This window comes from Euprymna scolopes, chromosome 31, assembly GCF_053919585.1.
Source record: "Euprymna scolopes isolate OS-2025 chromosome 31, ASM5391958v1, whole genome shotgun sequence".
NCBI classification, from domain to species: Eukaryota; Metazoa; Mollusca; class Cephalopoda; order Sepiida; family Sepiolidae; genus Euprymna; species Euprymna scolopes.
Window position 1 is genome coordinate 41,198,454 of NC_136512.1, and position 18,463 is coordinate 41,216,916.

Consider the following 18,463-nt stretch of genomic DNA (forward strand, 5'->3'; position numbering starts at 1 on the left):
CTCATCTCAAAAATTAAAAAACATCATATCGAAACGATTCGTTCAAAGATAAATCTTGGAATGAAGTTAGATGTACTGCTGATAATTGGAAATGAAACGAAACAAAACTGATTAAAAGTTTTGAAAAATAAAGGTTTACAAATTAAAATATCTTTTAGAACAAAAATGAATTTTAGTTTTTAAAATATCATTCATCTGAAAAATACTTAATATCAATTTGTAAAAACAAAAATAATCTTTACAAATATTTGTTGGTTTATATTTTTTGACTAGATTAAATCTTCATCGAGCCTTCAGATCTTTTGAAACTAGATGAAAGCAGTTTTTCTATGAAATCAAGAATCTCAAAGATTGGAATTTTTTCAGATCTAGAATTGTCTTTTTTCCAATTTTCATCCTGGATGTCATTAAAGATGCATGATTTTCTAAAAAATTATACCAGTCCGTATTTCACTGACAATAATTCCAATAAATATAAACAATACAAATTCATGATTGAAGGACGCAATTGTGGTGAGAGAAACTCAGACCAAAACAAGGTCTTTATCGTCTTTAAGGTGGTTCCGTGCCAAGGTTTCCATAATTATTATCATATTGCTGGCTTGTGGTGAAAATGCCAAACTCTGCTCAAAGGATTTCTGATAGAACACTTCCATTCCCGGATTCCGGTGGCCATAACTGCATGCACAGTGGCTCCTGCAAAATACAGAGAAAAAAATGAAACATAATCGAAACTTTTAAAGAGAAGCATTTAATGTTAAAAATGAGTAAAACATTTGTAATAATAAATCTCGATTTTATTATATTTTTAGATTACAAAAAAGAAAGATATTTTTTAAAGTTTTGTGATATTCGAGGTGAGGATTGATAATTTGGATTATTTGAATTATTCAAACTACTGTTTCTCATCTTGTGTGTTATTCTCACATTTTGGTCAATGTGAACTTTTCTGGTGTATCATCTCGAATTTGGGAATCTTTCTGTTGAACTCAATGAACCTGGACGTATTTTTAATGGAACTCTTTATTTAATCAGTCATGATTGTAAGCCATCTATAATAATTAACAATTGTATTCTTAGTAATAATTTGCTATTACATTCTTAGTACCACTCACATTGAAGATTGAACCTTCAACCTCCAAAAAAGTGTCACTTAGAATTGAATTTTATGTAGAACTATATCTGTTACACCATATATCCTTGCAATTCTCAAGTTTGGCTGAAAGATTCCAGAATTTCACAAGATACACTTGAAGGTCAGAAAAAACATTGTGAGATTAATACTCAAGATGAGAACAGGCGTTTGATTAATCCGGAATCTTTATATCGAACTTAGATAAAATTCTTATGTAATTCATAATTGTAATCTTAATATCCTTCACTCTAAAGATTGAATCATCACTCAGCCAAAGTGTCATTATTACTTAACACTTTTATCAAATAGACCAGGAATCCTTATTCAAATTACTGAAGGCTTCTACCAAGTCATCACTGATGGAATGGGAGAAAGTTACCCTCATGTACTAAATAAAGGTTCCAAACTTCTTTACAGATTCCAGAATTTTACAAAACACATGTGAAGAAAGGTTAAAGATTATATTGATCAAAAACTTATGAGAATAATATCTAAGATAAGAAAAGTAGACCAAATCCTAATTTTTTTAAAGTTTTATTAAGTTTTTACTATGACATCACAATACTTGTTTCCATTTTATAAGGAAAATGCGATTTTTTTTATTTAATGTTTTAAAATAATTTTAATTTCAAATTCATTTGTCTATGTTTATTTATTATGAATTTAAAACTATGGAAGTTTTTTTTGCTGTAACAAAAATATTATGAAAGTGGAAATGAGATTTTTATTTCTGTTTTCATACTAAGAACTCGGTATGATGGAGAATTGAAACATGTCTGCAAATGTGCAGTCAAAAATATTTGTATCAATAAAAAGTTAGACAAAATAAATAAACATAATTGTCCACTGACCACTGTTTAGCCATACTATGGCTCCTCAATGTGGCTAGTTGTGATGGGTGTTTAAGACTGATTCAAAACCTAGTAATCAACACCTTTTTCTCTATTGCATTCACTGTTAATGAAATTTACAATGTTTATACTTTATTTACATTTGCATTACCAACTGCCTAGGGGGCTCAATTCTTTTATGAAGAGGAATACTCTACATAAAGTAGAAATTTATTTCCTTTGATAGAGAGCTCAATCCACAAATAGAAAGTAAAAAGAGACTTAAGAGAATTCAATATTTTTCAACCGTAACTGCTTCCATTATATCAGATTTGAAACCGACGGTATCAATGTTTTTCTGGCCTTCTGTAATTTTTTAAATAAATATTTTGCTTTTATATTAAATTCTTCTTTATAATTGAGCACTTTGCTGAGGTTCTTTCCTACAAATGTCATATATATATATATATATATATATATATATATATATATATATATATATATATATAGTCATCCACATACAGTACTGTTTCGCTGTTTCACAGCTCATCAGTGCGGCTAGACAAAGAGATAGATAGATAGATAGATAGATGTTGTTTTGTTTTGTTTTTTTAGTGATATGTTTTGAATGAATTCAATTATTTACGAAAGTACATTTTTACCTTAATGCGAGTTGGGAATAATTTTCCCTTTTAACCAATTTGGTACCCCCACATAGGGAGCAGTATATATATATTATTTTTAAAATGTAATTATCCACAATAATATATATATACCGCTCCCCATGTGGGGGTACCAAATTGGTTAAAAGGGAAAATTATTCCCAACTCGCATTTAGGTAAAAATACACTTTCGTAAATAATTGAATTCATTCAAAACATATCACTAAAAAAACAAAACAAAACAACATCTAAGTAAATCGCGATATATCCAGTCAGACGGCGTGATGGTCCAGGGGTAAGGGTTTAGGCTCATTACCGTTGGGTCCCGATTTCGAATCTCGCTAGATACAGCCACTCTGATGAGTCGTAGATGACGGAACACGTGTCAGTGGATAATTACATTTTAAAAATTATATATATATATATATATATATATATATATATATATAATGAATAACAAAAGTTTATATTTCAAAGTACATGATGTTAACAATTCTGTATTTTAATCCTTTACATCAATTGATTTTTACAGTTCTTGACAGTATCTGTTTCGTAACGCACAATCAATCACTTAATTATTATATCATTTAGTGAATTTATTATGCCCTTAACTCATCAGAAGAAATAGCAAAAACCAATCGAACAAAAGGAATCAAAATGTGATACAAAATTAAAATGTGATGTGTGTTTGTGGGGATAGGTGTATGTTTGTGTATGTATAGGTGCATGCAAAGTGAGATGTATATGTGTAGGTATGGTATGCGTGTGTGTATGGATATATGTATGTATGTGGGGATATGCATGCGTTTATGTATTAAGTGTATGTAGGGTGAGATATATATGTATATGTATGGTATACGTAGATGTATATGTATGTATATGTACTTGTAAGTATCTGCATGTGCATTTGTATATATATGTATGCAACCACTTTAATAGTATTTTCCATATGTAAGATAAATATTTTATATAATATAAATAGCTAAAGTAAATTAATAAAATAAGTAATATTTTATAAACTTGTTATACAGGCCTAATCAGATAAGGTTAGCATATAGTATGACAATATATGCCTAAATTAAAATTTAATATGAAAAAAGGGAAGGCAAGTATGTTGATATATTACAAATGATACTATTTTAATGTAAAATGAGGAAAAAAATAAAATAAAACATAAATAAATAATAAAAAATAAAAAGGAAAAATAGCAAATAAATAAAACTAAAATAAATTAATAATACTTATTAAAAATAAAAATGAGCAAATCCATATTATTCAATTAGAGTTGGAGTAAGAATCAAATATTAAATTAATACAGTGAATTGAAATAGATCATGATATTATTATTCAAGCAAATTGTAATTTTTTATAGATGGTAAGGTTAAATTTGTTAAGTAAGGTAACTAATGGAATAGTAATAAAAATAGATAAATAAATTAAATAATAAATAAACGATTAAATAAAAATAACAAATAATATAAAACAATATAATCTAATAAATAAATGAAATTAATCAGAATATTTAAAATGTACTTATAGGGGTAGGCGACTAGTATTGATCTAAAAATGTAATTGATGCAACAAGTTGATTATAAATTGATAAGTGTTTCTAAATATATAAGCCAAATATTTAATTGTTAATATGTAGGTTAAAAACAACATTATAGTTATAAGAACTTATATATGTTAAATCCAATATGACTAACCACATATTCTTTAATATGTATACTCATTATGTTAAAGATCATAACTTCATTTCCGAAATTTTAATTAGATTTTAATTAAATTTCAATTAAAATATTAAATAAATAAATAAAGATTATAAATAAGATGTAATTAAAGATCATAGTAAAGGGAATTTAAGAATAAAGATAACCAGGGTTGAATATAGTCTATTATTATTAGGTATAAGCAATATTTATAAATCTCATTAACTTGTATTATAATTAATTCTAGTTTTTAACTTTGATATACATTTATTTGATTATAATTACAATAACATGTCATCAGATGTAGAAATTTGAATCATAATCATTAGGGTATTTGAAGATATATAATGATAGCAATTATCAAACTTAAATAAGGAATTAGTATCGAAAAATGTTTAAAAATTGAGGTTCGTATATAGAATGGAGTTTAATTTGGGAATTGTAAAAATTAAATCTTTTTTTTATATATAAATAAATAATTGAAGGGGCTGATATTGATAATAATATGATTAAATAGTTAAATAAATAAATAACGAATTAGAGTAATGGAAGTAACTAATTAATTTCCAATTCTACATTAGTTGATAATAAGTTAGAACTTAAGCACTCATTATTATCGATTGAAATAATTCATTACAATAATCATTTTTATTGGTAAAATTAGAAAATTATTTTAAATAAAGAAAAAGTCGATTTAATTTCTAATGAATAACAATGAATGTAAGTCAGTATAAATATATTAAAAAGTAAAATTAATTATTATCAGATATGGATGTATTGACGTTAGGGATAAATAAATAAAGATAAATAAATTTAATATTGTGAACTTAATCTAAGGGAAGTAACTCGATTTGCATTTTATTAAGGTTGAAGCGAGATGATGTAACGATTTAAAAGAATTTTTAAATCATTCTAAACTTAACATAACGTAAGGATAATCTTCGTAAAGTATAATATTAAATATTGTTAGTATTTGTGTTGACGTGTGCGATTAAATCTGGTCTGAATTAGTTTTTACGTCTATTCGGGATAATTATTTAATCATAACATTTGGCTATTTTAATAAAAGGTTGTTTTTTTTATTAGCTTTAGTTTCGTATGTAAGGACATGTATATTATTAATCTGTAATTTATGACATATGTTGGTGAAATTATTATCGGAAGTAGGTAGACATAAATGAGAATTAATAAAATTGATAAATATAGTAGTTATTAAATAGTATGTTTTGTCAGAAGATTCATAAATTAATTGGCTAATACGAGGGGGGGGGGATTCAATGACTTCGATTAAAATCCAAGATGGCATAATTGAAAAATATAAAGGTAACTGCAGCTTCTCTTCCAAATTTCGGATTCTTACCATGTTGTATCACATTTTGATTCCTTTTGTTGGATTGGTTTTTGCTATTTCTTCTGATGAGTTAAGGGCATAATAAATTCACTGATTGATATAATAATTAAGTGATCGATTGTGCGCTACGAAACAGATACTGTCAAAAACTGTCAAAATCAATTGATGTAAAGGATTAAAATACAGAATTGTTAACATCATGTACTTCGGAATATAAACTTTTGTTATTTATTATATATATTGCTCTGTATTCACATTGCGCTTCTTATATAAGAATTGATATATAACAAGTAAAAATATATTTCTACAGAAATATATAAGTCAACTCTGAATTAAAGGAATAAGTTATAAGATGGTCAACATCATGAATTTTGGAATATAACTTTTTGTCATTTATTATATATATATATATATATATATATATACACGCACACTCATGAGAAAAAAAAATGGGCTAAGAATGAAAGGAAGAAATCGATTTTTCAATATTTTTGCATGAATTTTTGTTAATTTTAACTGAAAATTTCTATTTTGCAGATCATTATTATTATAGCATATAATAATAAGTGGAAAAATTAATCCTAGAAATGGTAAGACCGCATCTTGGCAAGGGTATAAAAAAAAACGAATTGCAGGATTAAGGTAGTCCAAAATGACATACAAGCAGATTTTTGATATTTTAAGAAAAGAAAATGTGAAAACATCTCTTTCTATAGCGAAGCGAATTAATCAAAGGTTGAAAGTCGAACATTTGGTAAAAGGGAAATCTGGATCTGGTCGCCCTATAGTACCTATTTTGAAGAACCGAAAGAAAACTTATGTTGGCCATAGCAAAAAATTCCAAACAGGGGCTGGAAATTCTCTTTCTAGATATACAATATATAGACGAATGAAAGAAACGGGATTTTCATCAATGATAGAGATTTTTCTCAGGTTATGGCAAGAAAGATACAGACTGGTTCAGGAATGTTTTCTGGTTAGATTAATTAAGATTCATCAAGATGCTCCCGATGCTTCCGAATGGTGCAATCGAAGAACTGGAGAAAGATTTTCGTCAAGTTGCATAAAATCGACAGTTAAACATGGGAATGGAGGGATAATGGTATGGGGAACTTTTACTGCAGCAGGAGTTGGGGAACTTATTAGATGTGAGAAGTCAATCAATGCAAAGGAATACATTCGAATATTAGAAACAGGACTGTTACTGAGTATCCAGAAGCTGGGAATATCCCAGAACATTATTTTTCAACATGATAATGCCTCTGCACACACTGCTAAAGTCACAGAAAAATGGTTTTCTGATAATTCAATTGATATATTTTGGCCAGGTCAAAGCCCCGATTTAAACCCAATCGAGAATATTTGGTCCATAATATCTCGTGCATTAACTTTTGAGAACAATGACAAACTGTGGAAAGCTGTGCAAAGCGAATAGAATAGCATCTCCTCTTCAGTGTTCCACTATGGTTGTCTTAAAGGATTGATCCTTTAAAGAAATCAGAAGGGAATACGATTCCATCCTAAGCATGTATTAAAGTAGATGTCTTATATATATATTATTTTAATTAGAATTCATTATTGAGATGTGTTTTATTTATATTAATTTATTCATTGCAGACTATTATTCTCATCTTTATTAGTTGTTGTTTCACGACGTTTCGGCCAACTATTCCTCTGGCCTTCGTCAGGTGGTAACCGCGATGGATAGGAACTTCGAATCTTCTAACTGTGATTGCGAGAATGCAGTTAGGAGATTCAAAGTTTCTATCCCTCGTGGTTACCACCTGACGAAGGCCAGAGGAATAGTTGCCAAAACGTTGTGAAACAACAACTAATAAAGATGAGAATAATAGTCCTCAATAATAAAATTAGTAAGTGTCTTGCTCTGTGTCATTAGTCTTGTTTAAGTTTCCTTGTTCAATTATTCTTTGTTACATATAGCTTTTACTGCAATAAAATGTATAAAATTTGTTTGGCCCATTTTTTTTTTTTTTTTGCTCACGATTTTCAATTATATTTCACCCTTTATATCAATAAGTATCAATTTCCAATAAACATTTTTTTTCATAAGCATTATATAAGTTATGTAAAAGTTATGTAAATATATGGCAATTAAGCTACACAGAATCTTCTGTATTTCATCCCCATAGAGAATCGCCAGGCTTAAATGTCTAAGGAAGGGGATGAAATGTGGGAGATTCTGTGTAGCTTAATTGCCATATATTTTCATAATACTACCTAGCTCTATTCGCATAATGAGCATTATTGAAGTAAATACTAAAAATTGATGCATAAAATTATATATTATATTTCCTAAATATATATATTGTCATCCACATACAGTACTGTTTCATTGTATCACAACTCATCAGCGGCTAGACATACACCTTTCCCCAGCCGTGGATAAAACCTTTAACCATCGCATTGACAGTTGGCAGCTCTTACCATCAGACCACAAATCAGTGCCATACATATTTCCCCTCGAGTGTGTATTAAATCCATACCCGCCCGTCGCAACAGTGCTCTAACCATCAATTTGTTTACAAACAAATTAATAGTGGGCTTCACTTAATAACTTAAATACATGTCGGGTGAAAATATATTTACAACGTGCTCAACCCAAAGAGGGGGAGGCTTTAATTGACATCCATATACAGTACTGTTTTGTTGTATCACAACACATCAATGTGGCTAGACATACACTTTTCCCTATATATATATATATATATATATATATATATATATATATATATATAAGAGGTTAGAATTTCCCATGTCCCCTCTTCAATATGTAGGCACAAAAAATGGCCACCATCCAGGCATGTACATGCTCATAAGTCGGCAATCGGAGAACATTTATTGCGCTGCCAGATCTGCACTAGAGGATACACAGATGAAACTTTCTCTTTCTTACACAGAACATGCTCGAAAATTCACTTAAAAATTCACGAGGTGGTATCAATTTGTGCCAACCGTCTCTGTGTAAACAGAAAGAACATACCCATAATTTGAAATTCATGGGTGTCCATCGAGATTGTTTCTTTTTCTACTTTCTCCCATACTAATTTTTTTTTCCTACCCTCCCTAGTAATTTATGGTCTTTTGATCATGTTTTTAAACGATATTTCCACTCCACCTGCTATTGCCAATGTTCATTTTGAAAAGTGTTGGCCGAAAGACATCTTGATAGAGTTTTTTTTTTCTACCCCACCTCTAACATCTAATTTATGTTTTTAAACGTTGAATTAGACTTAAGAAAAAAGAAAAAAATATTTTAGAAGTGTATTTTGGTTTCCTTTCATTGTAAAATGTTTCTTCTTTAATAATATATAGTTAAACTATATATTCTCAAAACTCAATAATTAATAATGGCACTGTGCCCAGTGTTATTCAAATGTTTTATAACATTATGTATTCATAAAAATCTTATATATATATAATTTTATGTATTCACACCACATTAAATGTTATGAGGAGATATAATATTTTACACATCAATTTTTAGTATTTACTTCAATAGTGCTATGTATATATATATGTGTGTGTGTGTTATCAAAGAGTAAATCATTAACGAAGCAAAACTTATCAAGATAAGAGCTCAACACTATCAAAGAGAACAGAAAACAATGATATAAAATGAAAGATGAGGAATAAAAGTTGCAACCTTATTATATCATCAGAACAATAAGGAAAAGTTAAGGGGAAACTTCAGAAAAAAACTCTTTAGGCCATAGCATTTCGAATGCTTCTCATTAGAAGAATTACCTCCTTATATACTACCCTTCCACTTTACCTTATATGTTGTATATACTTTTAATTACTTTCTACCATTTTATTCTATTCTTTCATTCTCATTTCATTTCTAAATTTCTTAAGCCAGTTTTTGTTCTATATTTGCATAATGTTGGCCCTTTTCCTCTTCTGATGAGAAGCATTTAGCTTCGAAATGCCATGGCTTAAAGAGTTTTTTTTTTTACTTAAATTTCCCCTCAACTTTTCCTTATTGTTCTGATGACATAATAAAGTTATATATAACTTTTATTTCTCACCTTTCATTTTATATATATATATATATATATATATATATATATATATATATATATATATAGTGAATTAGGGTATGTTGAAAAGAAATCAATAAAGTGCCCAATTGTAAGAATTCACAAGAGAAATTAGAAATGATTTTACAACTATACAATAAATATTTCAGAGCCATACAATGGTTTCATTGACATGGGTAAATCTTAATTGTTTAGAAAAGTCATCTACATCAGAATTGAATCCACTTATCAATTAATAAATTACACTACAAGCCATCACTTCTATATATGAATGCACCATAGAAACAGATAAACATGCAGCATCCATAATCAACATTGAAATCATTTTTAAATCATACCAAGTTACAATTAAGATGCTTATATCATTAAAAACTTCCCCCAATAAACTTGATACTTTCTCCAAAAAGGACACTTGAACAAATTTACCAAATGATAAAAACAATGATTGTCAGATTCCATGTTTTTAACTATTTTCATTACATGAGTCACCAAAGATTTCAGATGAGTTATGAGGGCCATTTCTAAAGAATAAAGATCTCATGTTAATGAAACCATGATACATTTCTGTAAAATGTAACACAGTTTTTAAATAAATAATTTATATATATAAACACACACATAGATATATAAACACACACATAGATAGATAGATAGATAGATAGATAGATAGAAACATACATACATACCAACTCTAACACTGGATCTATGACAGTTCTGTTTAACATTATACAAAATAGCTTCAAAACAAATATCACAGTGCAACACTTAAAAAGTACAGGATATCTGTGGTCGTTTTTATAGGCACAATGATATGAAAAAATGCATTTCCGGCCTTCATTTTGTTAAATTAGGTAATTTTGTCATTTGAGAGAATTTTACAGAGAATCTTAGTGATATGAGTGATGAACATGGCAAGAGATTCATAACTAATGATAAGATATGATTTGTAGTAAATGGTGCCTAATTTAAAGAAATAAAAATCAGATTTAATATCAATATACTTTTCTTACACTGAAACAGATCTAATTTGGTATGTACTTTTTTTTTAATCTGAAATGTGTTGCACAGTGTAATCAAATAAATTTATATGTAAATAACTTGAAAAAGTAAAAAAAGAAATCCCATTTAAATGAATTACATTCTGTCTCAATAATAAAAAAAATAATAATAATCTCACCCGAGTGTAATATCCATGGCTGTTGGGTAGGATTTGAATGTTTCATGTGTTTCCAGTAACATTTTTTCAAGTTCTGCATCGACCAATGGATGCTTCTGTCGTTCATAACCTGTTAACAAAAGAATGAGAAAGAAATTAAACCCAAAAAATCGTCTTCCATTGTTGATTTATTATAACTTTTTACACGGTTCTTATTTTAATCAATAATCTCATTTCAACATAAGAAAAATGTTTTTAAATAATTTACCCACATCTACTAATGCTTTTAAGAAAATGGTCTCTTATTTCAACAAAAAATATGTTTTTAAACAATTTACATTTGTAACACCTTTTCGGCAACTCCTGCAGCTATGCTGGCACCAACTGTATTGGCTTGCATTTCTGTTGGACTATCTGCAACACCGAGAGAGCAAACTGGGCAAACGTAGATCTAAATGTGGAGAGCTCACTCCAGCTTTGCTGTATCATCAGAAAAAAAATACAATGTGAAAAAAAGATAACCCACAGGTGATAGAGGATACAGTCCACCTCTGCTGCCCCCACCATACTTACCTTTGACTAAACAGCAAGTGCCAACGAACTTGCAAATCCAGAAGTGGACTATATAGCAACAGCAGATGTTGAAGTGCAAAGAGTATCAAATTCTATCGTCTCACAAGACAGAAGGTTGCCATCATCATATTAGAAAAAAAATCTAATTACAGAATTTTTAAGCAAACTTTAGTAATTTTTTATATTCTTTCATATTTTTATATTTCAGAACCATTTGAAGTATTTAATAGCAATAAAGTGCAATGAGTAGTTGTTTCTGTGTACTATTCATGGGTTTGTGTATTGGAAATGATGGAATATTAGTTTGTTTCTTTTTTCATTTTTCTTCCTTTGAAGATTGTAATGCTGGGTATGGGGCATCTAAACCAGCTACCAACATTGCCCCACTTTTTATTGATACCAACCGAGAGCTCTTAGTATCCTCGCTGTTCCCTTAAGTGCAATTGTCTGGATCTCTTTTGCACTTGGTTCACCAGGAATATTAGTTAGGTAGGACTTCAGGTTCTTCTTCATAAGCCCTGTAGCACCTATGATAACTGGTATGACTGATATCTCCTTAAGATTCCAATATTAGATGAGACTGGACTGCATCATGATAATTCAAACTGGATTTTAAAACTCAGAAAATTTTACTTACAGCTTAGTGGTCCTTGAATACTTTGAAGGCTGTGAGATATGAACTGGAGAATTGTGAAAGAGATGTGAAAGTAATTGCTAGCAGGAAGGCTCATAAAAAAACATTTTATGTCAGCACAATAAAATTCATCAAGAGGCTGAACAAAAAGATATTGCAAGATACAGACAAGGTAATACAAATCCTGGCAAGAGAGATAGACATGAAGAAAGTGATGAACAAGGATTTTTGATACTCCTTATATAAGATTTGCAAGGCTCAAAAGCCAAGAAAATTCTTCACAAGCTCAAACAGCCAGTTGAACTGCGATGGATTAGTCCTTTTAAAATGAAAAGAATTTTTATCAAGACTAGTTACACAATATGCAAAACAATAAGTGGTAAGCCTACAGTTAAGATAATCAAATTACTTGAAACCACAATGGTCTTTCAGCGTATATTCAACAAGGCCACATCCTGCTGGCTTATATTTTTCAAAAATGTACTCAAACTCAATTAAGATGGTTATATTGAGTTGTTGTCAAGTGCTGGGTGGAAAAGATGACTGCAGGAAAATCAAAGATGTGACAGCAGGACTCAGCTCCACATCATACTTCCAAGGAAACCCAAAAGTGGCTATCCGAGAATTTCCACAACTTCACTAATCCCAGCATCTGAGACCCCAATTAACCTGAACTATTATGTGCGCAGCATAATCGGAAAATACACCAACACTGTAACAGTTGCCAGAATCAAATTGATGTCCAGCAATGATAAAAGGACCTCATGAAGGCCGCATGCCTGAAGGCTATGGTGGCAGTTTCTTCAAATGAGCTTTATTCAGCAAAAGATCCCCTAAGAAACATACTTTGAATTTTGAAAATTATTCAATTATTAGCTAGGGTTTTTTTTTTTCTTTCTTTTTCAAAAAGTGTCAAATTTACCATAAACATGCTTAAAACAGGTTAAAAAAAAAATTTCTTGTGCAAAGATGAATATTAAAAAATAGGAATTCCATTATTTTTAAGGTCTTAATTAAATCAGATCTCATTCTTCCCTCTGGTAATATAGATGTGTGCAGAAGAGGTGACTATTCATTTGATCAAATTGAAAGAAGGGACGAAAGTTATGGATTAGCAGGTGCAAAACAGTTGAAGTAGCAAGATCAATTTGAAAGGAAATACCAATAAAACATGGTAGAAAGTAATAAGAATGAACTTGAGTACAAGAGGGATAAATAAAGACCTGGCCAAAAATAGGTTACAATTTCTAAAAATAGTCATACATATGTCAGCATGTAAACCGGATGTTGAACCGACAACACAACAATGCCAACAATAATGATGACAATCCTCATTTAGAAATCCCATTAATTATTTTGAAGTCTCAATCAAATAACCCATCACTCTTCTCTCTAGTAAAGTAATTAAACCTAAAGATTCAAACCTATTTTTTATAATTGAAATGAGATCAAACCTGTCAGTTGATTTTGAAGATTATCAAGTACAACACTCTTCATGACGGATTTTCGAGCCTAAAAATAAAATAAAACCAAAAGTAACCATTTAACATTGTTATTAATACAAAGAATGGTACATTTGTAGACAACTTAGTAAAACAAACAAATCACTGCATCAATATGGTGAGTCCACTATCTAATCCAAAGATCTTTTCTAAGTTCAACAGCAAATGCTTTCCATCCCCCAAATATAATATTGGTACATTCCATCCCCCATAAATAACATTTGTACAACCCATTGTTGGTCATGCCATCCAAACAACTAATTCTTATATCAAAAAAGATATAAAATAGTTGGCAATTAGGATGATGATGAGATTCTCCATGCTTATCTACAAAAAAAACCAGCTTCAAAGACTAAATTTGTTCTCACTTGTGCCTTGAAGGGTGTGAATAGATCTGATTCTGGGTTACGACATTATTAACAAATCCAACTTTAGAAAGTTTTTCACCTTAATATGTATTCATGGTCTTCACGATCACCTACAGAAAATGTATTTTTGTCACTTTCATCTCAACAGAAGAAAGGCAGTACTCTTTGTTCATGTGCTCTTTACAAAGCACTTTGGAACAACCTGCCAGAGGTTATGATGATGGCTACCATATTCAGGTAGTATATAAATGCAATATCTCCCATTTTTTCTTGTTTTGTTTGTTTTGCGTTTTTTTGCGAATAAAATTGATTGATTAAAATTTCAAGAAAGTGCTTTAACAATGACTTTCACTTATGGCGTTTTTATTCCCAAACAGGCAACCATCTAAGTATTGGCTAAGCTCTAATGTAATCCTATTCTAAGGTATGTTCAATTTATCAGAAACATTTTTATAGCTATACTAGCAGACCGCCCAGCATTGTCCAGTTATAAAATACGCTTAAATATGATATTTTAATCCATGCAGATTACGTATTTATTATTATAGAGACAATCTATGGATTATTATATTAAACCTAATATATGGTAGTGAGATAAAGAACTATCATAAATTTTAAAAAATTTTTTTAAAATTTATGATAGTGAGATGAAAACTAAAAATATATGTATATGACTTGGGTGCCATCAGCTAGAATCAAAACCAAAACATACAACTCTCCACCCTCATTCCTTAGTTTCTGAGCCATGCCCCCCCACACACACATAAATTCACCTGTCATTCCTTTCATAAAAAACGGAATCTTGTCTTCTCTGATAGGACACTTCCATTTTTTATGAAAGGGATGACAGGTGAATTTATGTGTGTGTGGGGGGGGGCATGGCTCATATATATATATATAATTCATCCATCATCCCTTTTTAAAAGATGGAATTGCCCAATGATCAAAGACAAGATGCAAGCAAACAAGGTCCACAGAGTTTTATAATATAAATCCAAAAAATGCTTTTATTGTAAATAGTTTTCCTCTTTAACATGAGTCACTTCATTTTAATTTTTCAGCTACCTGTGCATAATTATTAACCCTTCCTCTGCAGTCGTCAGACGAGATTATTAAATTTTTATCATCAACCATTTTGGTTTCTCCAACTGTTTTTTTTTTTTGTTTTTTGTTTTTTTTGCTTTTAAACAATTAACAAATTTAAAATGCAGAGAGTCAAATCCAATGAGGAATAGTTACAACTGTAACACATTTCATTCCTCCCTTGGTGATCTTGTTTATATTAACAAGAAACGGATGACAACTAATTTTCCAAGTTAGTTTAATTAGAAAATTTTAGTTAAGAAAATCATTTTGAACAGGACATATTTAAACATATTCATGAACAAAACTTTACTGATCTTGATAACAGCATTTACACACATAATTGAAGGTTAATTTATTAAGTTTCATACCCACTCTCTTTTGATACATTTAAAAATAATTAAACTTGAAAATTAAATCGTTTTAACTCAAATATTATGCATGACAAACAAATTTACAATTTTTTCACAAAAATATATCTAAATACAGGAATACAACATTTTCAATTTTAAAAGGTTTGTGGTCACAGGTTTTTGTTTGTATATTGTTTGGATTTCATTATTTTTCTTAGCATTTTCTTTGAATTTTTTGTTTTTGTTTTATTTTGTTTTTTTGTAAATAAAAAAGTTGGCAATCATTGTTTTTTTAATGGAAAAACGTTCGCAATCAATTGTTACAAAATAAAGTCGCATAAAATCGAGATGAGTTATCTCCCTTGCTTTGTCAGCAAAACAGTTTTATCTAAAAATGCTATTTATTAAAATTTGCATGAGAAAAATGTGTAAAACCAATAATAGAGCCAAGCTAAAACAATTTGATTCATTTGTAAATTAAAAATATATGGATAACTTGGACAATGACATGTTACATATTGGTTTGTGTCCTTGTACATGAAATACTGTATATTAGTTTATATAAAATTTAGTCTCAAAGTGATAAAAATAAGTACTTAGAAAAAATGAAGCTGCTAACTTTTCTTTACTCTATTGTTATTTTCATTGCCAGTGCTCGAAAGAGCTCCAATCTATTCTCCCCCTCCACCTCACACACATCCATGTATAAGATTCACAACAAAATCTTATCTAGCTACAATCACTGTAATAACCTTCCTTTTTTCAACTTTGTACAATACCACAAAACTGCTTCTTAGCTGATTACAACATGGTCAAGTTTAATGTTAGCACATTCTTATTGAGCCATCTCTTTAAATAATCAAATTCTGCCCCATTTCAACCATTATTACCCATTCTTACAGTGTGATTTCATTAGCCACTTGACAAACCTTTATCTTTGAGTTTGGGGTTTTGATAAACATTGACTCATTTGTATATAAAAAATGTTTCAAAGTAAACTGATTAGTTTTTCTCCTAAATCCAATAAACGTTCTGATTTATGATTGTTTAAATTATTGAAGCAATTGTGATAGCAGGAAAAGACAACTCATGCATGTTTTCTCGTGTTTTATTTACTCTAAAGAAATATTTAAATTTCTGTCAAATTCTTTGCTATTAACAACTCAAACAGAGGATCAAGCTGAGTTCTGTTGTTTATACCAATCAAGGGTATGCCATTTGCAGTTAGTTTGACAGAATCTGGTCCATTTTTTAGTAACCTTTCTTCCACTGGGCTAAAATCTTTCAGATTTTATCTCTTTTCGCTCTGTTTTTTTTTTTTATTTGATTCACCTCAAACAAGTCGCATAGCCACTGAACCATAAGGGGTTACTGTGCATTAGCAGTCATACCTACAAGGGCATTCTAAGTGGGGAGTTGTGCAGTAAGATGTTTGTTCACATGATATTTAAATTTCTGTATATATATACAGTCTGGGATTCAGTGAGTCCAGAGGCAATTCCAAAGATGAGCAGTATGATGAAAAAAGTTGAGTAGAATGCTTTCCAGAATCTGGAGACCTCTACGGTAAAGGGGTGGAATTTTGCTGATTGTCAGATTGCTCAGTGGTATTTATGTTGAGTGCAGCAAGTTTGTCAAAGTACATTCTATGAAAGTACTTGTAAAACAAGCACAGGGATGCAACATTGAAGTGATGGGACAGGGGGTAAAGCTTGGTAGATAGTGTGACCTATTAGATTAGAAGCTTTTTGAGAAGAGATTAGTTTTTATAATTTCTTAAGGTACATTTACCAGGGCTGTCCAGGCATTTTTTGTGGGCCAGATTGCACACACTTCTTTTGCATTGGCTTTTCGCTCTTCACCTTTCAACGTTGTATGACATCTTTGCTTGGTGGCAGGGAGGCGAATACTAACAAGCGTATCACCACAGATAAAACAAAACAAAAGATATACATTTATACTTACAGCATCTGATTTTGGACTTTGATCAATTTTCTTAAAATGATAATCAAGAATTCCAAGTTTTGGAAGAATGAATTTCCACTGGAAAATAAAAAATAAATTTTTTTTAAATTTCAAATCAATTTTTAAGAATTTACAGTAAATAGGGAAATATGAACTTTTTCTTTTGCGATACAATTCTCTGCAATTTTCTAAACAATATAATAAAGTATAGTATCTGTTGTGATGTGTCACTTAACAAAATGTCAGAGAATATACATAAAATCTAAAAGAGAATTTTTATGTAAAATTTACCAGAAAAAAAAACAATGGAAGTGTTACCAAATTTCCAAGTACAACCTTAAGGGAACTATGAGAGCATAAGGAACTTCAAAACTATCTTATTTATGAAATTACAATCATATGTATAAAATTTTCTGGAGAAGACAATGGAAGTGGTCCATAATTTCTAAGTGTCTGTAGTGAACTACTACTATGATGCTACTATGGTATGCTTCCCTTATTTCTCTCTTTCTCCCTACTCTTCTACTTTTCCCTTCCTTTCTTCTCTCAATGTCACCAGAGGTTTCAGCCAATCAGAATAGAGGACTGTCCTGGAGGGAGATACAAAGAAGAAATCTGTCTCAGACATGCGGAAATGATAGAAGCATCAACACGTGATGGACCAGTTTCCCTGGGTAAAGACTTTTATCAAAGAAATGTACTATCCTCTTTGTACCCTATATCTTGGAAACCTTTATAAAACATCATCAATCCTAAAGTCTCGTCACACTTAATTATAACCGATGTTTTCTTTTCCCCAAACGTTCTTTTTCAGCACTCTTGTTCTCTCTCTAATGTTAGAGGTGCCCCAAAAAGGGGACCGACCGAAATGGTGATCCTTTTTCAAATGTCGTTAAAATTTATGGTAACCACCATATGTCCTAATCTAAGGTACCTCCTTTAAAACTTCAAATAAAAACTATTTTGATGAAATTCATAACATATGTATAAAATTCTTCAAGAAAGACAATGAAAGTACTTCTGAATCTCGATGTTACCCGGTATGTGCCACAATCTATAAACCTATATCTCTAAATATCAG

General features: G+C 30.0%; 1 protein-coding gene across 2 annotated transcripts in view; it reads right to left on the bottom strand.

Moving 5' to 3' along the window:
- Window positions 1-380: 380 nt before the first annotated feature.
- LOC145255702 (uncharacterized) overlaps window positions 381-18,463 on the bottom strand; it is a 93,468-nt gene continuing 75,385 nt past the window's right edge. For both annotated transcript variants that reach the window (XM_080114290.1, XM_080114289.1), the window contains exons 12-15: window positions 17,383-17,460; window positions 13,566-13,623; window positions 10,926-11,034; window positions 381-696 (exon numbers count right to left, since the gene is read on the bottom strand). In XM_080114290.1, coding sequence (XP_079970416.1) covers window positions 525-696; window positions 10,926-11,034; window positions 13,566-13,623; window positions 17,383-17,460 — 417 coding nt within the window. In that variant the 3' untranslated portion in view covers window positions 381-524. The remainder of the gene's footprint in view (window positions 697-10,925; window positions 11,035-13,565; window positions 13,624-17,382; window positions 17,461-18,463) is intronic.